This window comes from Centruroides sculpturatus, unplaced genomic scaffold (assembly GCF_000671375.1).
Source record: "Centruroides sculpturatus isolate CEXI.00-Female unplaced genomic scaffold, Cexi_2.0 scaffold631, whole genome shotgun sequence".
NCBI classification, from domain to species: Eukaryota; Metazoa; Arthropoda; class Arachnida; order Scorpiones; family Buthidae; genus Centruroides; species Centruroides sculpturatus.
In genome coordinates this window covers 383,352-406,389 of record NW_019384946.1, presented here as the reverse complement: position 1 = coordinate 406,389, position 23,038 = coordinate 383,352, and the positions used below count along the sequence as shown (strand labels likewise).

At 27.7% G+C, this 23,038-nt stretch overlaps 1 protein-coding gene across 1 annotated transcript in view; it reads right to left on the bottom strand.

Moving 5' to 3' along the window:
- Nucleotides 1-6,041: 6,041 nt before the first annotated feature.
- LOC111632204 (huntingtin-like) overlaps nt 6,042-23,038 on the bottom strand; it is a 156,198-nt gene continuing 139,201 nt past the window's right edge. Inside the window, exons 52-65 of the mRNA XM_023376581.1 lie at nt 20,824-20,978; nt 20,669-20,737; nt 18,194-18,263; nt 16,062-16,325; nt 15,841-15,996; nt 15,565-15,752; nt 15,375-15,489; nt 14,924-15,069; nt 14,782-14,849; nt 14,562-14,706; nt 11,046-11,208; nt 6,757-6,917; nt 6,562-6,649; nt 6,042-6,486 (exon numbers count right to left, since the gene is read on the bottom strand). Coding sequence (XP_023232349.1) covers nt 6,391-6,486; nt 6,562-6,649; nt 6,757-6,917; nt 11,046-11,208; nt 14,562-14,706; nt 14,782-14,849; nt 14,924-15,069; nt 15,375-15,489; nt 15,565-15,752; nt 15,841-15,996; nt 16,062-16,325; nt 18,194-18,263; nt 20,669-20,737; nt 20,824-20,978 — 1,884 coding nt within the window. The 3' untranslated portion in view covers nt 6,042-6,390. The remainder of the gene's footprint in view (nt 6,487-6,561; nt 6,650-6,756; nt 6,918-11,045; nt 11,209-14,561; nt 14,707-14,781; nt 14,850-14,923; nt 15,070-15,374; nt 15,490-15,564; nt 15,753-15,840; nt 15,997-16,061; nt 16,326-18,193; nt 18,264-20,668; nt 20,738-20,823; nt 20,979-23,038) is intronic.

Sequence of the window (23,038 nt, the reverse complement as noted above, 5' to 3'; positions counted from 1 at the left end):
AGAGCAGTGGTTCTTAACCTTTTAGTGATGAGAGACCATTTATCAAAATTTTTGTCTTGCCATGGACCACGAGCTGTTTGGCAGTAATATAGGTTCTTATACGGTTGTTCTATAAATTAAACACGTTGAAAATTATTCGGAACCAAGAGTATTATATTATTTGCGAAAGTGTTACATTAATTATATTATTTTAGTGCGATTTTTGTGACTGCATACTGTTTACCAACTGCTGAATTCTTGGTTCAGTGCTACTCAAAGGAAATGCATGTCGGCACTGGCATCCAACCGATTTCGATGTTTATTTTTAATTATCAAAAGCACTGAGAATCCTTGCTCGCATAAATATGTGGTTGAAAATAAAGTTAGGTACTGTAAAGCAATTTCTCGAATTTTAGGGAAAGCAATAGCTTTTTGGCTCCAAAAATCTTTAAGATTAATTCCTGTCTCGAATGTATCCTTGCAGTTACTATCATGTTGCATTTCAATTAACTCTTCTTGTATTTCATCCGGCACCTCAGAAATGTTGACTATGAAAGGATTGCAAATCAGTTTCCGAATACCTTTGTCCTTGCAGTCAGGAAAATAGCGATTGAATTCATTTTTCAAGCTTTGCAAATGGAATGTAATGTTCTTTTGTATTTGTCCTTTAATCTCGGCACACTGTCAATCAATAATTGGGTTCAATGTATCAAACGCAGAAAAATTCTCTCTTTCGACTTTGCTGATCCATAGGTCGATTTTAGCAATAAACGCACTGATTTTATCTTCAAATGCAAATTTATTGCTAGTGCCTTCCAATTTCACATTTCCTGACCACACACCATACCCCAGCCCAGTCCGCTATCGGCTCTAACCTTGACATACCGCGCATTGTCATCAACTCGCGCATTTATTTAATAATTTTGGGATAACTTCACGGACCACTTCGGGTGCTTTCAGGGACCACCAGTGGTCCATGGACCACAGGTTAAGAACCACAGATTTAAAGTTTTCATTTCAGACAATATTACAAATAAGCTTAATTTAACAGCGATAACAGATTAGACTTAAATTATTTTATTTTTAAAAAGTAATTATATAATTTGTTTCTAATGCTAATTTCTTTGCATTTTTAATAAAACTAACTAATAATATCTCTTCCAAGGCCAGATGACCGAGACTCTATGTGGGACTTCGTCCCTCTCCGATTGCTTCTATTATGGGCCTGGCAAAACCCACAATAGGCAAGGAATAAAACCCTCCCGTCTGTTAGTGGCCATAAAGAACTAACAGGGCAGAAGAGTTAAAATGAAAAAAATTACTTATAATCATATATTTTCCAAAGAATACATTTGCACGACTGGAAGGGTTGAAAAGTAATACAAGACTTCCAGGGGCGTGCCGTGACATTTGATGATAGGGAAGCTGTGTTTTTGTAGCAAGCCGACTTCCAGGGGCAATCAGTCAGTGATGGTCTAGGGTCCATTCGTATTCGTTTGTTCGATAAGCCAGTAAAAACGGTAGACTTCTCTAAATGTATTTTTAATTAATAGATTATCTAACGCACTTAATAAATAAGCAAGTTCAATATAATTAACTCTGTTATATTAGATTTAATAGATTCTCTACGCCCTCTAAATGCCAATTCTCGCTTCGATAACATCTACTAATTAAAATATATCTATTAGCCGTAACTATCTCGTTATAATTTTCAATATATATTTTATATTGTGTACTAATGTTAAATTCTATTCTATTTTGATTTCCAAATTGCTTCAATTTTACGAAAGAATCGATGCGAGATTTAGGATTTTCGTGTCTTTTGCCAGCTTTACTCAAATTATTTAAATCGTCAAAGCCAATCTCATTCTACACACTAATTTTATTTGAAAATAGTAGGCAAGGCCAACAAAACAAATTTTGCATTTTTATGCATCCACAAAGCCATTTTATATCTTCATAAATTTTATCATGAAAATGTCGAACAAATTTTTTCTTTTTCATTATATGGTCTCGAGCCAAAACTTTTTGAAATAAATTTTCGATATCACAATTACATTCTAAATTGCTAGCTATAATATAAGGGCTAAAATTAAAAATAAAATTATAAAAACTTACTTGTTAAAATAAAATGTGTGATGATATACAATTATACATACCTGGTACAAAATATTCAATTGTATGAATATACTTTTAAAGAAAATTATAAATATAGTTTTGTGAAGAAACGTACATAAAAATAACATAAAATAGTCTTTACTTTTTAAATATTAAAACAATCCACCTAGTTAAAATTGCTCCCTACCAGTGGCTCGTGGATGGAATCAGAGACGGTCTTGGTAGGTGTGCGGTGCGGTGCATGCTTGCCAAATCCCGAGGGTGCCGATACCGGTTAATGTCTCTTTTGTCTCATCACTAGTATATCTCAAAGGACGCGACAGGGTTGTTGTAAATTTTAAACGTTTCTCATCATAGCTGTAAAAATCTAAATTTGTTAAACTTAAAAGTCATTTGTTTTCTAACTACTGTAATTCGTTTTAAGACCAGGTGTCCACGGAAATTTCCAAAATTTACAACTTTTACTCACTTTCATTGAACTGGAAAAATTTCTGTCTTTATTACATCTAATATTACGAAGAAATCAGTCCCACTGTACTCGGCTAGATATTGGTCCGGTTAGGCTTTTGTTTAAGTAAAATTCCGGCTCTTTCATCAGGGTTTTGTTTACGTCCCCAATTCCCTAATCGCTTAATTATTTAACTACTTCTTAAGTAGAAATAAGTCGAAACCGGTTACTTTGTACTCGAATATTTGTAGTCTCGGGAAAAAAGTGGAAAGACAAATTTTTATGACAAACGGATACATAAATCGTAAATTTAAGGAAAATAAATTCTAGAGCTTTTTCTGTACCTCGTGCATTTCTCTCATTCATTAAATTTAGTTGTAAACGATGCTAAAGTAACAAAGTAACAGTTAATTTTTTAACATTATACAAGAATTGTACACTTTTTTTTCTACATCCCCTTAAAGATGGGACACGCGAAATCGTAATATCACTGGTTTAACATTGAAATCCGTGAGTAATATAAAATCGGAGAGCGGAATAAAAATATCAAATATTTTAATGGATTTTTTAAACTCCTGTCAACTATACAGAACTATCGTAAAAACATACGAGTAAATTCCTATCGTTGGGTTAAGTTATAAATCTACTCGTTATTTACGTAATCGGCCAAATATCTAGCGGGCAGGCGGCTAACAGCCCAGAACCGGTCCCGGATAGAATTGGAAGCGTTATACGTGTCGCATCAACCCAAGGTCGTACGCTTCCACCGACTAAACCGGATGAGGTTGGTGCTCTGTAAAGCGCGTGCGCAAATCTGGCATTTTGGAATCTGACAATACAGAGATTCCACTCCACCACTAATATTCGTAAATAGCCTACAATAGCAATCTTTTTTTTTCACGTGTAGTATAGAAATTTGCAATAAAATATATAATGCGGTTCTAATAAAATATTATGCGATTATTTTCATATAATTAAAATTAATATGTATTTATTTTTAGAAAATACAAGGGAAGCGGCGCTTCCACCGCTTCTAATGACGGCACGCCACTGAAGACTTCTATACAGTATATGCACAAGACAAAAATCGGAAATGCTTCTGCAACATATACACAATTAATGGACGCCCCCGTGGTAGAGGCGTCCATTAATTATGTGTACAGTTTAAGTGAAAATGAGGTCACGGTATTGTATAAATTGGCTTTCTTTAGTAGTATTGGGGCATACAAATTTATACTTACAAGTCTACTTCCTTGTCGTGGTAATAAACTATCAGTTAAAAACTATTTGCAAAACTTTTTAAACTCATTTTTTAAATGCCAATGGTCCACGAACTATTGTACACTTAAAGGGGAGGTGGTTTGCCAAAAGTACATCATTGTATACAACAGGGAGGGGGGACAAGAACAGTAATTAACTTCAGTCCGTAACCCGAGTACTAGGGCACGGGCCTTAACAGGCCTCAGAAAGGGCCTGGATATAACTTTTCGAAAAATGTATGGATCAGCATATATACATCGTTATCTATCACCTATGCAAATTTAATGAATTATTTTTGCCGCGAAATTTTTATGAAGCTTTATTAATTAGCTAATTAATTGCACTGTTGTTATTTATGGGAGTTTTTTTTAATTAAATTGTTCTAAACTTCTATTTGACTAATTTGACTTCGGTAAATTTTTTAAAACACTATTAGATGTTTTCTATGACAGGTTTTTTTTAATTCAGTAAATTTTTTTCCCATACCTTTTTTTCGGTCCTCCCGTATTTTAATTAATAGCATAAAAATCGAAAATTTTGTATTATATTTGAATAGATGCAGTAAGTTAGCTCCCCTCCTGCTTTAAACCAATATTACCCTGAAGCATACCAGAACTACCCGGGAAAGCTGACACCAGCTGTTCTCAAGGTCAACCGGTTTGTAAACGATGTTGACTGCACGTATGAAATTTTACGCTTATTAAATGAAAGAACAACAATCGTGCATCTATATTTTTCAAATAAAAGCATTCATTTTAAATTATTTTTAATTTTTTATATAGTTTTTCTGTAAAAACACTTTTTGGGGTGTATTTATTTCGCGGTAATTTTTTTTGCTGTCAGATTCGCATTTGAGTGGAAATTAATTATTTAATATAAAAAATCAATTAGGGGTTTTCCAAGTGCCATTCCGGGCGAACAAAAGTACTCAAGGGGCTCTAGGGCCAGTTTACTTAAACATGAGTTCCAGAAAATAAAAGACAAGTCTCGATTTCCCAGTAATGAAATAGAAAAATAGGTAAATGCTAACAGTTATGTTTTACACGGGGTTTGTGTGTTAGCAGGGCCAATGAGAGAGGAGAGCTGGGGATGTTTTCTCGGGACCAGAGCAAACTTAGTAGGAACCACTACGGGCCGCTATTATAAATTAATGTCACTTTTATTGGCAAAAATAAAATCGTTAAAGCCTGCTTTTTATTAATAAAGAAACATTCTAAGTATTTCATTTGTTCAAAAAGAGAAAGACCTGCTCTAGGATCTGAATTCATGTTGAGTTGGGAAAGAAATTTTCATGGGTGGATTAACCTGCATATATCAAGGGTGGATTAACCTGCATATATGCTCTTTTCTACACCATGCGATTGTCCCACTTTTTTGTCTCACAAAGTCTACAATGGGTTTAGAAAAATGATCTCTTACAATTCACCGGATGGAGAATAAAAAAAAAAAAAAACATTACCAACAGTATGTTAGTATGATTCTATTTTTAATTCTCTGAATTTTATATTTATGAACTATGAAAGAGCAACTCCTCCTATCTCTTGGCAAGAAATTAATTTCTAGTCTCAAAAATATCCACCATCAGTCCATTTGATCAACAGTTTATATTTTTCATATTGTCCATTTTCATTAATATTTTAATATTATATTGATAATGAATTATACATAATGATATAATAAAAATTATTATAATTACTTATACATTTGGTATTTATAATAAATCTTAAAGGTGACATCGAAATCCTAATGGAGTATTGTTTATGGTAATGCAAAATGAAAAATATATGAAATAATTTATATTGATCAATTGAAAGTTATTTTTAACTTAGTTTCTAATTATAATCGTTGCTAAAACAGTCGTTTTAAACTGCTATAAAGTAATTTATAAAATGCTGCTGTTTCCCTCAACATTTATACTTCTGAAAAATCAGTAAGAAAAAAACACTGAAGTAATTACCAGTAATCCACAGCATACTCACATGTTTGTAAAGATGCATATGAACATTTCAAATGATATATTGACATCAAAGAAATAAGAAAAAGCACCAGAGAAATAAAATATATCGCTAAATCTCAATATAAAGAAATGTCAATTATTATTGCTTATTTAACAACATACTGTATAATCTGTAATTTATAACATTATAGAAATTAATTTTATCTTATCTAGTTCAATAATTTAACTTACACTCTGACAACTACAAAATTAACAAAAACAAAAGGAATAAATGTTTTATACAGATTTTATTTTAAAGTTAATTATCATATACATATATATTTTTTTTCTTGGAATTACATTCTTACAATGTATTTACAGTTATAATCAAATGTTGTGACTCAATTTTTAAATCAACAAATCTAGATTAAAGAACAGATAAATGGATACAACAGTTTAATGATTTTTGTCTGTTGTATGGACCACTGATCTAAGCATATGATAGTTAATGAACTTATTGATTTATTTCAAATAATCGGAATGTAAACCATAATTCACTGTTTAAAAAATGAAAAACTAATATTAATTATAATGGAATGCAATGCACATAAGAACACTGAAATAAACAATTCAAAATCATGGAAAAACATTAAAGGTGACTAAGGAGATCTGCATAGGGAGAGTCTGGATGAGCAACCACCTTTATTGTAGAATAAAAACTTTTTCTGTGCTCATCATCCTTTAACTGAAAGCAAAAATTTATATAATTTTAAGTTCTATCAACTATAACAAGCATTTTATATGTTCAAAATACACTAACTTGATTTTTAAACTGAATTCCTGCTATACAAAACAATTTCCTGTCTTGTTTTTCCATTTTTCCCATTCTATTTTGCAGATGGGGAAATCTAAATTGTTTGTGAAGGAAGTTTATCATAATAATAATAAAAAAAAACAGAATTGTTTTAATTTTTTAATTATTACTAAATATAATAAAATTATATAAAAAGGATACAGTGCTTGTAACCAAGGTAATGTGCTTGCACTTACAAAAAAACATGTCAGACTCCAAACTGCCATGGCAATTGGAGATCTCTGAGTAAAATTTGATAATGACAACATAACCCAATCATAAATGATATCCTCTTGAGATTGTTGATGGAGATGCTGAAAAACCTGATATAATTTGTAATGTATTAATTAGAAGCATTATTTTGAAAATTAATCTATTAAAAAAAATCATTTTAGTTAAAAAAGAAAAATAAATAATCATATAGGTTTATGGTAGCTATTTATATATTTTGAAATTAATTAATTAGACTAGTAAATTTCTTAAAAATAAAATCAGCTCTACTATAGGATTTAGTTTAAACTAAACATATTCAATAATTAATGCTATCTTTTTTAAATTAAAAAATTCATTATTAGATAGAATAACTTAATTTAATAAACTGAAAATTTTTATGCTAGATAAAGACCTGAAATAGTAATATAATACATTTTTTTTTTCTCTCCATTTTTCTGCTGTAAATTTCATAAAATATCAACAGATCAATTTTTTAAATTAAATTAAAAAAAAATTAATTTAAAAAAAAAAACTGTTTTTAATCAATAAAGTTACTCTAATATTAAAATTTTTCACATTATTATATAAAAATTTGAAGACAAAAATGGAATTACATCAAGATTTTAAGAATTCTTTCACTTACTTATTTATGCATTTATAATAAATTTTGATTCTCTGGATAAATTTAGAACAAAAAACTTTTGTTTATACATCCAGTAGTAAAAAGTAAAATCGGAATTGTAAGAATAGATTTGAAACTATTATAAAGTATATTATTTCTTAAAAATCAAAATACCATATATCAAAAAGTTTATATATGTTAATTTTTTAAAACAATTTACTGTACAATATCTTTATATGCAGTCAGGTCCCCACTTAAAGCACCCTTAGAATTGCCATTTCATGCACCTATATCTAGACTGCTCTCTTATCTGAAATAACAAGATCATCCAGGGTGTTCTTAATGGTATTCATTTCTTTCCACTTTTTTGTGTCTTAGGAGCACCATGTAACTTACAACAGACATGGAAACATTAAAATTCATTATCACAATCCATTCTTATATCATCAGTTTCATTGTTCTATTGATTAATTAGTAAACACAGTATATTTATCAGTCACTTACACTTCTTGACAGAAACACAAGTACTGGTAGAATGTAGTTCACGTCTAATGGAATGTACAATATAAAAACTAAGTGCAGTACTACCTTAATTAATTAATTTAATTATTTCTAATAAAATTGAAGACAAAACTGTCCAAAAAGGATCACCATTTTTGGACAGTTTTGTCTTCAATTTTATTAGAAATAATTCTCCATCGGACGAACTTTTACAGAAGAAATTTCTACATGTATCCAGTGGGCAGCTTTTCTAAAAATCTACATATTCCAGCACCAATTTTTAGTAGATAAAAAGCAGAGGAAACCCCAAAAGAAGGTATAGATGGAAGTAAGCAAGACAACTGTACGTCACCAGTTCCTTTTTCAGAAATTTTTAAAAATTTTAATTGGATGTGTTTTGTGTTTTTTAAAAGGACTTTTTGTAATTTTTCCGGCAACGAGTAGCCTAAAAAGAAAGGTCAGTCGCTGAAAATGTGTTAGTCTTGGAACACAAAAAATAATAAATGGTGATCCTTTCTGGACAGTTTTGTCTTCAATTTTATTAGAAATAATTCTCCGTCAGACAAACTTTTATAGAAGTAATTTAATTAAATTCATCTGACCTCTGAAATACAGTTGATAATCACTTCTTGTTTGTTCATATATTTTGATACATTTTTATGATATGTAATTGCTTCTCATGTGTGTCCAATAAAACCCATTCATTACAATCCTGTAATAAATCTTCTAACTATCTGTTTACTAGAAAACTAACCAATGGAAGATTTCATTTCAAATCTCAATAAATACTGTAGAGAACCCTGTTGCTTTGTGCCCCTGCAACATTAAAGATAGATCTTCCTTAGAATGGTGGTCTCATATGCAGACTTCTGCTCTAAAAATGCCACTAACAAGGCACTCATTTAAACAGTCTGCTCTAGCACAAAACAAAGAAAATAATTGGAAACAAGGAAGAGTGATCTCTTAAGTGGACTTGACTATTTATTGAATGTAAAAGATACAATATAAATATATATACAGTAGACCCCTCCCTATAATGCCAGTTCATATAATGCAGATTTGTATATCGCAGCGAAAAAATTGCGACCGTATTCATATAAAGACGTTAAAAGAGACTTGTAAAATGCAGTAAAATGTCATCGCTGACTCGTGTGGCGACAGGATTGGTAGAATCTGGATCAATAGTGGACGAGCAGCCGAACTACATACACACTACAGAGAGTTTAGGCGGGTAAGTTGAATTTACTATCATCTGTACAGTATATAGGCCTAAATTAGGTACTGTAAGTCTAATACAGTACTGTAATTTTATACATTTCTTGTGAAAAAAACATTTCTTATTCAATGGTCATAAAAATTATTTCTATTAATGATGTCCCCAAAGTTCAACGAATTTTTTGCAGAAAAATAACTTATCAGAAAACGCGGCCGCCGTTTGGTGCACTGCTCTGCGACGAAAACAAGCTTAAGCAATAGCGTGGTCGAACGGTGCACACTTGGTAAGTAATCCTACAATGTTTTGTTTATAGCATAGTTTATACCAGTCCAGTGTTTCTCAACCTCTAACGAATTGTCGCCCCCTTCACTTCAAAATTCCGATGCCGAAGGCCAAGGCTAACGCCAAATTCGTACTGCATTGAATAGACTAATGACTAATAAAATGTTATTTGTTTAATTATAGTATGATATAACGAATAAAATATCTAATTATTCTTAATATAATGTTGTACTATATCGCCCAGAAAATTGTTTTTTGCCCCCCAAAATATAAATTGTTACTAATCGCCCCTCAACACGGAAAAACGCCCACATAGGGGCGATATCGCCCCCATTGAGAAACACTGGTTTATACAGATTATTCCCAAAAAATAATATGTGTTTTGGAAATGTTGAGTCAAATTAGTCTAGAATCAATTAATTTTATGGAAGAAAACCCTTCAAACAGCCGTAGTCTGTAAACTGCACATGTGCCGAGCTGTGATTGGCTCATGTATTTGAGGATTCCTACAATGCAAAATTCTTATAAAGCGGAACATATCTACTGTGTTATAGAGGGGTCAACTGTATATATATTTTTTTTATTGTATCTTTTACATTCAATAAATAAATAAAATGCATGCCAATTTACATTGCAATTTCAAATTATCTATTTTTATTATATTTTGAGACACCATGAAGTGCTGATACTAGACACTGGACTTTTTCACATCCACTTTATTTTCTTACGTACTTTACAGTCTTTAAACTAATTGTTCCAAATGCCAATATGTTGTTTGGACTAGTGCCCCTCATCTGTTGGCTGATGTAAGTTTTCTACAGTGATTTTAAAACTATTGTTGATGTACATAAAACCAAATACTGCCGTGTATTGTAAACCAGTTAAAAATTCCTAAAACTTGATACAATTTTTATGTAAATAATGCAAGTAATTTTTTATATAAAAATTGCATCAAGTTTTAGGAATTTTTAACTGGTTTACAATACATGGTGGTATTTGGTTTTATGTACATCAACAATAGTTTTAAAATCACTGTAGAAAACTTACATCAGCCAACAGATGAGGGGCACTAGTCCAAACAGCATATTGGCATTTGGAACAATTAGTTTAAAGACTGTAAAGTACTGTACATAAGAAAATAAAGTGGATGTGAAAAAGTCTGGTGTCTAGTATCAGCACTTCATGGTGTCTCAAAATATAATTTAAAAAAAGGGCATGGTTTCACACAGGGAAGATATTTTTATTATATTAATTATTACTATTATAAAATTAATTAATTATGTGATTTCTAATTTAATAATTCCTAAATTCTTATTTTTTTCCTGCTATTCCACATGAAATCTGAAATATTTCTGTTTTAATACAAATATGTACAGTATTAATAATTTTTAATGTGCAAATAATTTATGACATTTTTTAAATCTTATTTTAAATTAAAATTTCTTTCTTCCTGAACTTGTGTAATGAAATTAAATACAACTATTTTTTAAACTGTATTTCAAAAACATCAAATTAATCCAAAAATTTGTCCATAAAATTAACAAATGTCTTAACAAAACCATTCAAATTATATATTACATTAAATTACATATACATTAAATTAAAACAAGTACTTACCTGAAAGACAACACTGGCTAATAATTGAGGATGTGGTTGTTGACTAGATAAAAATTCCCCAATTACTTTATTCATAACATCTTGTGCTGGAAAGAACTCCATCAAAAATAATGGCAAAACATTGCAAATTGCTTCCACTTCAAAAGGAAATCCTCGTTTGATTCTGTTTTAATTTTCAATAAAGCAAATCATTTGTTAAATGTGTTGTAATTTGTTTTTAATTTTAAAACTTTTTAAAACATTTATTTATTATAAAAATCTTTATATTATATATTTCTATAATTTTAAAGTGTTAATATGAACTTAAAGATGAAATACATAAAATATCTTACAAGGGATGGTTGGGAATTACTAATGCTGTTTTTTAATGAAATGTATATCATTTATAGAGATTGCCTCTCTGATAAATATACTGAAGATCTTTTTTTTTCTACAAAATCATTTCCATAAAAAAGCAAAACAAAAAAAAATTTACCTTATTTAAATGTCATGATTAATGTAAACACTAATAAGTGGCAATGGCTGAGTTGTATAGGTTGCCGGTTCTGCATTTCAATATGTTGGAGATTGTGATTTCAAGACTCATTATGATCTTTCTTTTTTCCCCATATATGTTTTAACATTTCTCCAATTAAATATCTTTATATGTATCATGTAAATGGCACCAGCCAAAAGATTGTATAATGACATTATACAATCTTTTGACTAGTGTCAGAACCATGGAACTCTCTGAAGTGAGAGAAACTTTAGCATTTTGGATGAATCTCCTGTCTCCCAAAGCATTCTTCAAAAGCCAAACAGGAGATAATTGCATGTGACAGATCTGAACTGTAAGCCAAATGAGTTGGTATTTTCCAACAATGAGCACCTCCATTGTGCCCAGGGCAATGCTTTGACACCAACCAAAAGACTATTCTGCAGGCATAACAGTGTTGCCAAAATGATGGGAAAGGCATCAGTATTTAATGGGGAGTATATACAGAAAGAAACATAAATTGGAACTATGTTACACATACAGTTCTGTTGCCATTACTGAAATTCCAGATAGAAGTTGAACCGCCTTTGTATATTTAGAAATGTCTATTTTCCATTATTTTCACTAAAAATAAGCAGAACTTTTGTAAAACCACGGAATTCTGCAAAATATAATTTGAATACCTCTGGTCTAAACTTACCAGGAGCTCCTTTAAAAAAATCAAAAATCCATTGCATGCTACAGATACAGACATTCATTTGCCATCATGATTTTTCTGAGACCACCAATGGCATATATATATACCTTTTGCCTTTAGTTTTTTCCCATTCATTTTCTGTACATTGATCTGTACAGTTTGATATTATTAGACATTCATACTTAAACTATATCTTATAAGCTGATAAATTTCCAGTAATTCCTCTATCTCTATTTAATAACTCTCAGAGAACTATTGGGCTTACAAAAAGTTTTTGTGGTTTTGAAAGAACATCAAGACTTTTTTAAAAAATAAAATATTTTTATTCAATCACCAATGTAATCTCCATCACTTTCAATCACCTTCTCCCAATTATTTAAAGTTTATTAATTCCATCTGCATAAAAAGTTTTTGGTTTTGATTATAAAATTGACTATCAGATTAAACTTCTTCAAAACCTTAAAATTTTTTCCATTTAAATAATTTTGTAATGATCAGAATAGATGAAAGTGCAATTGCCCTAGATCAGGTGAGTGTGGAGGATGGTCTAAAATTTTCCAATTCAATTCTTTTATTTTTTTGTTGCATTATCAAACTGACATGGGGGTTTGCATTATCTTGGTGAAAGATAATCTCTTCTAGTTGACCAGAGCAGGCATTTATTTTTAAGATTTTCATTTACTTGATCTAATTGTTGACAATAGGTGTTGAACTTTATAGTTTTGTTAGGTTTTATAAGCTAATAATAAATTATACCATTCATATTCCACCATGCACAAAACAATACTTTTTGGAATTAAAACTGTAGATTTTTTTAACAATATAATTGTAAAATTCCCATTTTTCATCATAACTTACTAATTACTTTAAAATAGTTTTTGTTTTGTTACTCAATCCAGTTTGTTTTTTCATCTAATGCATTTTGGAATCCAAACATCATGTTTTGCAACCATTCCAAATTGACAAAGCATTTCAACAATACATGTCTATAACACATTAAAACTTATTGCAAGTTCATAATTTGTTATTCTTCGATTTTTAACAATTTCTTCTCACAATTTTTTTGTCTACAGCTTTTGGACAACCTTTGTGTTGTGTAACTTTTACTTTCAAAATTTCCCAAATAGATCTTTTTAAACTACATTGTACATGTGCAAAGTTTATGAACATCATTCCCACACACACACTACGAATACTGTTTAATGTTTGTATGGTGATATCTTTTCTGAAACTCAAAGCATAATGTGCTGGATATGCATTTTATCTGCAAATATTTCAATTTGATTTTATTCATACAAAATTTGAAAGAAAAGTTCAAAATAAGCTTCTAAAGAAATAATACAATTTCACATTAGCAATAATCTGCATATTTCACAACTTTAATTTGAATTTAATATTAAATCACACATCTGTAGTAACTAATGACAGCTGTTAAAAATATAAAAAACTTTCCAGTTCAACCAATGTTTAGACCTAACAATCAATTTCATCATATGTTAATTGTTTACTTTGAATATAAGAGATAAGTGATCAACTGTCAAACTCAACTCATTAAATACCATAAAGTCTATGTGCAACTTTACTAAACATGTCAATAGTGATGACTTTAATGGCAATTATTTTATTTACTACTTATTTACTCTACATTTGGTAGAATTATCATTCCCTTTAAGAGCATTACTCACCTCATATTATAGATATTAACAATATCTTTTTCTATATAATATTTTTATTATTTTACCATTTACTATTATTTATTATTATTAAATAAACAAAACATATATGAAGTGAAATAATAAAAATGTTTGAGAACTATTTTATGCTATTGTTGCTTAATGCAGTTTAGGCAGTATCTTTTTAAAATATTCTGTTTTTTCCACCTCACATATAATTACATTTATAGTGAATTGTCAATAAATGTGAATGAAATGAAAGAAATAGAAGGGGAAAAACAATGTTTGAGATTATATCTTATAAACTAAATATTGGCATATGGTCAGAGGTACAGGATATACAGTGGCATGGGTTATGCAAAAGTTTTTATTCCTATTCTATTAATTTTTGGCAAAATTATAGTATTTGAAATTTTTTCTAATAAATAAGTTGATATAACAACTTATTTATTAGAAATAAATCTGAGTTGACTTCCAAGAATGGAATTTTCAACAATAAAGAAGAATGGAAATCAAATAAAGAATCTGGTAAAAATTTAAAATAAAACAGACTTTATGCTAAATATATATTTGTATTTATATTATATTGGACAAATTACAGATTTAATTAAAACTACTGTATTTTCATAACAAAATAATAATTATGTAACACATTTATTAGAATATCTAACCTATCAAATAATGTTGTAACCCTCTCCATGGCAGCAATAAGTTGCTCTGGATCAGTCTGTGTGGCTACATTACCACAGTCATCTACTGTTGCTGAATTATTTACACTAGGAGGCAATTCAGAAGGCCACAAATCAGTTCCTTTACCTACAATTTAAAAAAAATTAATTTGATTCATATCATCATCATTTTTATTAATTAGCAATTTAAATATATACATACCTACATACATACAAGAAAGAAGTAAACCTAAACCTGCTAAAGCCCTCAAAGGTGAACCATATTTTAACCTATTAATATATTTTTATCTTTTAGACACAAATTTTTGTCTGTTATAATTATTATAAGAAAAAAGAAAATTAACCTATCAACAGAAAGTTTCATTATTATTTCTATTTCTTTTATTCCTACAGCTTCTGTCAACAGTAATCTCTCTAAACCAAGAAGAACTGCCAAATACATGCTATTAGATGTTACATCTTCTGAACTGTTACAAATATTGATACCAATCTATATGCAAAAAGAAATTACAAATATTTAGAAAAATCAGAATAAATTCCTAATTAAATTTAAATCAAAAATTTTCTTTTAAATATATATTCATTATGTTTGAAATTTAAGAGACTGCATTTTAATGAATATATTAAAATTCTAGATATAGTTTAACTGAAAAAATGTTAAATTTCATTAATCTTATTTCAAATTCTAGATTTGTCAATTATCAGATTAGTATCCACTGTCTTGATATTATTTCTTAATATAAAAATTTTCAAAAATTTAATATGTTTGTTAAATCACAATTTTATTTACTATACCTGAAATACTTTTTGGCCAAATTCATTATCTCCAACATCCTCTTGGTAATTTTCAATAATATAAACTGCAACAGCCCACATGACTAGAATATGATCTTCATTTTGACTACTTGGTCTGCAAATAAAATTAATTTTAAAATTTGTTTTGCAAATGAATGTAAACAGTACACTAAAATATGCACACACTTACAGTGATGTATTGCCAAGATGTTTTAGAATATATTCAGATGCAGTTGAGAGAAGTGGAGAATTTTCTTCCCCACTTCCTTGCTCTAGCAAGTGAAGTAAACCATAAAGTGTAGCAAGACGTGTTGGTAGAAATGTACTTTTCAAACTGAGTTCAATTAATTTCTTTAATTTCTCTAGCATATCTTGTTCCTACAATAATATATAGTAATTTTATCAGATTTACATTTAAAATATTTATATATTAATTTATATTTTAAATTATTTAATTCATAATTACCATACTCAACACTGCAGCAGCTTTACATATCCCAAAAATTAAGTATTGAGTAATAATTTCATCTTCTGCTGGATGAACTCTTTGAACTTCTAATAAAGTATCCAGCATCCATTCATATTGAGCTCGTTCCATAAAAATGTCTGATAATATCACAACCTTTATCAAAAAAATAACTTTAAATAAGTGTCCAATAAATTTCATAAAGGAATGCAATTACTTACAGATCTGGTCACTTCAGTGAGTAATGTTAAAGGGGTGCAAGGGCAAGCTTCTGGAGATAACCATTGACTATATAAATCTAATAAAAAATGAAGACAAGAGTGAATGTCTAATCCAACTGCTGACAGACACTGTTCCCTTTGGTGATATGTGAGAGCACCATTAACAAAACCAGAGAAATGACTGGAACTTGAAGATACAGAGCTTTCTGGTTCTTCCCAATCATCAATAATTCCAATTGCAACACACAAATATTCTACAGAAACCTGAAAGTAAGCAATTTTGATTACTTTTAAATTCTTTACTAAAGTGTACAACAAAATTGTTGAAATTAATATTAACCTTTTCAATAGTTGAGTTTAACAATAAATACATATATATTATATATTTGCTATTTAAAACTAAATTTACATTACTTTTTAAAGTTCAAGACAATTTTTATTGAAATCTATTAAGAAAATTTTATTATTGAATAATCAGATATGAAGGAGACTAATATAAATTAATAAAAATTTAGAGAATCTTTGTTTTATCAAATGGAATAGACTGTGAAAATTGTTTGTAAATCATACAACATAAATGATTATTATTCACAAACAAATTTCTTAGAAGATTAGATATGAATCAAACACTATTTTTTATACACTTATCCATTATTTGATATTAATATCATTTAAATTTAATTCTGTTTTTCCACTTATTCATTAAAAGTATTTCTACATTTATTTCCTTGCATCAGTTCTTGTTTCAGATGAAAATAAATTTATGTCAGAAGACTATTTTCAGTTTTTTCTATAAATAATCCATATATTGATTACTGTAAAATTTAATACATCATAAAATGTATGTACACAGTTAGGTATCTGTATTACAATGTTCTAACTGAATATTTTGTAATTGGTTAATTATTTCTATTCCAAATTTTATAAAATAATTTGAATACTTAATAGCAATTTTTGACTTTATGATATTTAGGTTTTATAATGCAAAGTATTTAAGATAATTACATTGTAAAACCCAATTGCATATTTTTCTCAGACTACTAACATAATACCTTGTAGTTTACAATGCTTTGCAATCTTGGAGTATTGATGTCTTAATTAAGTGCTTCAAGAAATCTACACAAATTATTAACTGTTACAATAATGCTTGTATGTTAATGTTTCTTCTGCTAGTTTCAATAATATTAAAAAGATGTCAGAAGTGATGTTTGATTTTCTTTTAGATAAAACTTTTAAATTGCTTTGAAACATTTTTAGGCAATGGTTCATTGATAAAGATGATTTGAATCATTCAAATCATCTTTTTCAAGCTATCATAATAGTGGTAATTCTCTTTTGATTCAACATCAGCTAAAAACTACAATTAGGTTATCAAATTTGTCTGGTTAACATAAAAAACAGAAATCTGCATGATACTTCATGTTTTATAAGTTGGATTGTTTCTTGGCTTGTTTTAATTAATGGCTAAATCATCAGATCAATTTTTAATTTTTGCCAATTGGCAAAATGGTTATACCATTTTTTTTGAGTGATCAATTACACATGATGGAAGATTATTTTAATCATTGTATCTTCAAAAATGTTCCTGTTCAGAATCAAGTTTATTGTTGTGATGATCTTGTATTATAATTGAACGATACACTAGAATTAAAACAATCTCTGTTTAATGATGCATTGCTTAAATTATGATAATACAAATCATTATCAGATAAAAATTTTCTATTCATGTACAGTACCTTCAATTTATATCACATTACATGTTTGAAAATATTTGGTCTGAAATTGTTGCAGTTTTACTGAACTACTGTAGTAATTTTGTTCTACTGAAAGTTTCTTCATTGTAAACATTATCATAGTGTAAATAAATCTTTTTCTTCTAGTTTACAAATTTCTATATTTTTAAAGTAAAAATGAATCTAATAGTAGCTATCTAATAACAATAAAGAATACAGAAATGAAATAAGTTTCAAAAACTTTATTATTTTAAACAGATTGATAAAATTACCTATACCTATGACTGTTCAGAAATTGCAGTTTTAACAAACTGATAAGAATAGCTAAGATACTTCACTAACAGATTATTATGCTTTTACTGAATTGTAACATTCATTAAAGTTGATAAGAATTAATACCTGAGAAAAAAAATAAGATGAAGGACTTGCTATTCTTTCAATATTTGCAGAAAGATTTGGTTCTCCATTTCTAAAAAAAATTAACAAAAAATATAATTCCTAAAAAATTAATATTAGCAATATAGTATACACTGAAAAATTAAGATACTATTGTAAAAATTATTTAACTCATAAACTAAAATGAATTAATAATAAATTAATGAACATCTGTTTAAAATTCAGATGTTCATTAATTTTATACTGTCATGGAATTCTTCTTTATATTGTTGGGAAAAGTAAATTTGTAATGTAAGCAACTTTTAATGTAAGTTTAAATAGTATGATGTTAATTTATAAATTTCTTATAAATGTAATTGTCATAGCATTCGATTATAATTTTACAAAAGTAAATATAATTCATAATACTTGTTTTTTAAAAAAAGATATTAAAAATGCTGTACTACATGTATATGTGTAAACAATTTTCAAGCCTGTTGACATCCAAAGGTATGTCCCATGAAATAATTTATTTATCCACAAGTGTTCTTTTTTATAAAAAAAAACTTTCTGTATGATGTTATATTTTATGTATGCTTCTTTTATTACTTTAGTTGACTGATGAGGGGCAGAACACGCCCAAAATGTGTAACAATACGCATATCAACTGAATAAAGATGGTAAAATGCCAAGTGTTGTAATTTGTGACACTTATTTGTGTTTGAGAAACAAAGTTTTATTTTGTTTGAGACAGTTTTGATTATTAGCATGTGAAAACTGATTATACATAAATCACAAAAATATACAAAGAAATAATCAATAAAAAGTAAATAATGAAATTTTATATAGTTTTCATTTTAACGTTTATTATGTTACATTATTTGATTTATATAACTACAAAGGTTACCTTACATAACAGTTTATCACACCAAGTGAGCAATCTAACATATTTAAAAATTTTTCATTCCTCTACTGTAAATAATTTAAAGAATTTTTAAAATGTGTTTGATTGGTTACTTGGTGTGATAAACCCTTATATATAGTCTTTGTAGTTATATAAATCAAATATTATAATATAATATAAGAATTAGAAGTATGAAATAATCTAATAATCATAATATTTGTTGTTATTTTTTGCCCAGGCTGGGCTTATCTGCTAAATTTCTGATAAATTTATTATTGGTTTATTGAACAATTTTCTTAATTTGATTAAAATAGCTTCTATTGTATGGTTACATAATGAAGGCAATGCCATATTTTTTCATTGTATATAATAAAAAATTGTATAGAAAACATTTGTAATGTTATTTGTTTTATATACTGTACAATTGTACAGACAATTTGAGTACTCCATTCTTCATCTAATAACACTTTAAATTAAAGACAAATTTCTTGAAAATATTTTATATTTAATTTTTAGATTTGATTTATTTACAATTACTCTACATGCAGAGTTTCATTTTTTATCAATGGGTGTCTTATAGAATTGACCATAGTCAAATACCAAAAGTCAAATATAAGAATGTTTTAAAAGTGCCAAAATTCCTATATTACATTTTGAAAGGGTTACGGTTAAATTTCAAAAAATAAATTTAAGAAATTTTTGATAAAGTTTCTCAAATTCATTTTTCCATAAACCTTGATTAATGATAGTTAATAATTACAATATATCAATATATTTTAGAGATGTTTTAGAAGTATCAGTTAATTAGAATATTGTAATTAACTGGTGTGTTATTCAAACTAATTAATTATTGTGATTAAAACTGATGTATTATTCAAATTTGCATAATACTACATCATATTCATTTAATATTAAAGTTACAGACAATTTTTTCCTAAAATAGATTGTAAAAGTTATATTATATTTACATCAGTAAAATGATTTTAAAAACTTAGAAATTTAATCTTCATTATATCAAAGATTCAATTAAATACATAAAGAAATTAAATAAATGTACTTAAAATTTCAATTTCTTAAAAAAGTAAATTTTATTTTTAATTATCTTTAACTAAGAGACATTTCAATAATATAATCAAAACACAAATTTTCTAGTAATAGTCTGTTTTCAGATAATTTTCAAATACAAATTACATATTTAAACAGGCAATCTTTTAAAACAGTAAAACAAATAATAATTGATAACATAAAATTAAATTCTTTTATTATTTTAAATAACTAAACCAGTTATAAAATTAGTATAATGAATTTTATAATATATATTAATTTATTAAATTATGTTTTCAATTTTTATATTTAATATTTATTTTTAATGATAATTTTTCCATTATTAACACATTAATTAGTCAAATTTTAAAATTATTTTGTGTAAATTTTAAAAAAAGATAAACATCACTGTTATTTTAATATTTCAATGAATTGAACTCATCTTTGAATTTTTGATGAGTGGTTAATGTGTAAATTATAATTTCTTTAAAATAATAATGAAATTATCAGTGAATTTGAAATTTAACCTCAGTAAATGTGATTTTTTTTACCTCAATTTAAGCATTTCCTGTAGTTTCTTATGGATTGAATTTCTTACAGCTGTTAACTTCTTTCCACATCTACAAAATACATTATTGCTCTATTTATTCATAATCACACATATTTTTGAGTAATGTATAATTTTATTGTAAAGTTAAAAAATAACCTTGTGTGAAGAAATGCTAAAGGTTTATCTCTGGGTTGCATCAAAAATGTACTGTTCTGTGGATTTCCTGGTTGTGGAAGTAGTAGAGTTCTTAACAAAAGTGATGTAATACTTTTTACAGCTAAGCAACTTGTTCTCACTCTTTCCATATCCTCCTAAAAAGAAAAAAACAAATTAAAAGAATAAGCTTTTATACTGAAAACTATTTTAAAATTATAAATATTGTCTTATAAAAAAATTAAGAATTTTTATTACTACCATCAGAAATCAGAAATTTTCATTAAGCATTTCAATGTTTGGGTTTATCTAATTATCTTACTTAAACTGAATCACAAAATGCATAAAATTATTGAATATAAATATTATATTAATTTAACCTGAAATTATTATTAAAATGAAAACATCCATAAAAACACATTTGTAGTTAATAAGTGGATCAAATATAGTGGTCAAGCTTTCTAGTAAGATTTTGAAATTGTTTGGTTCATCCAATTACTGTTTAAAAATAATTACAAAATTCATTTGACTACTTCTCTAATTTGAAATTTATTTAATAATAATTTAGTTTGATATTAATGTTATTTTACAGTATATAAACCTATTTTACATTAATCAAATTTTAAGGACAAAGAAAATAAAATGGTAGTGATGTCATTTTAAGTTCTGATTTTTGTTACTAAATGGAATGAATTATAATTTTAATTTATTAATATAATTAATTGTTATAATTACATCAATAAATCAATAAAATTATTTTATTGTTTTTTATTCAATAGGTAAAAAAGAAACAAATTTACAGAGTGATAATTTGTATGTCATGTGTCTTAACCATTAACTAGCTTAATTAACAACTCATTGGGAAAACATTGAAAAGTTCATCTTTTATTCTATATTATATACAATGAATTACTAATTGAAATGAAATGAAAAAATTAGGTAAATATGAAATGTTTGAGATGATATCTTCTATACTGCTTACTGTTTTTAATGGGCACTTCAGAGCTGAAAGATACAATGGTACAAATTATGAAAAATTTTATTTCTGTTATAATAACAGTGTTTTTTTGCCAGTGGATATATGATAGTGTGTGTTATCTGAATGAAATTTTGGTATTATGGCTAGCCAGACATTAATACTTTAACCGGTTAAATACATTTTCTCTAAAAATAATATCATGTGGGATTCTTGACTGACTAAATAGATGAATAACATCTTGCAAGAATAATAATAAATTCAGATGACATCCAGTGTATCTCTTTTGTAATAATAAAGTCAGTGTATTTGGCCTAATCATTAGAAAAGTCACAATAAAATATCACCATTCTGATAATTAGTGAGATTTATCATAACTAGTAATATTAGCACTTATTTTCTAAAATACATTTGTAGACAACACTCAAGTAAAAGAAACTTTCTTTGACATGAAGGAAACAAGCATTAGATATGTCTTTACCATCTGTGCTGTGGAGTTGGAGTTGCCAGAGTCAGATATTTTATTGTGACTTTTCTAATGATTAGGCCAAATACACTGACTTTATTATTACAAATAAATACTTCAATAAATATAGATATCAAAATGATATTAACTCAAAGGCCATTTCATAGCAAAATGTTGTGTGTATCTCATACGACATACTCTATACTTTCAGAAAATAGTTATTAACTTAAGGTTTACGATGGCTAAATGGATGAAAACACCAAACACTGTAGTTAGTCATGGGATTGTGCCTGGAAAGTAAATGCTTATGGTATGGCTTCAAAGTGCCAAGCTTATCTTTACCAAAGAGAAGCTCCTAAGAAATTTCACTTTCATTTTGGGTGCCATAATTTTTACTTGGCATAATATTTTTTTACATCTCAGATGTTTTACTTTGGACATCAATTGTTTTTTGCATAATTTGACTAATTAATTTTTTCACTTTCCTTCTATTTCAAGTTATTTATGACTATTATAGCTTTGATAACATAATTTGGTCTTAAAACAATCAATAAAAAACCAGTGAAAAAATAAAACTGCAACAAACTAAAAGTGGAAGAGTAAACAGCAAAATGTCATTAACATGATTGTTCCAGCTTATTATTCACTGGTTTAAGTTCTTAGGGACAATTGTACCCCATTAGTTCAAGATGATTGATTTTTATTCCAAATTTTATATTTTGAAATTCTATTATATACTTCAGTTTAGTCACTCATCAGGTGAAAATTAACTATTC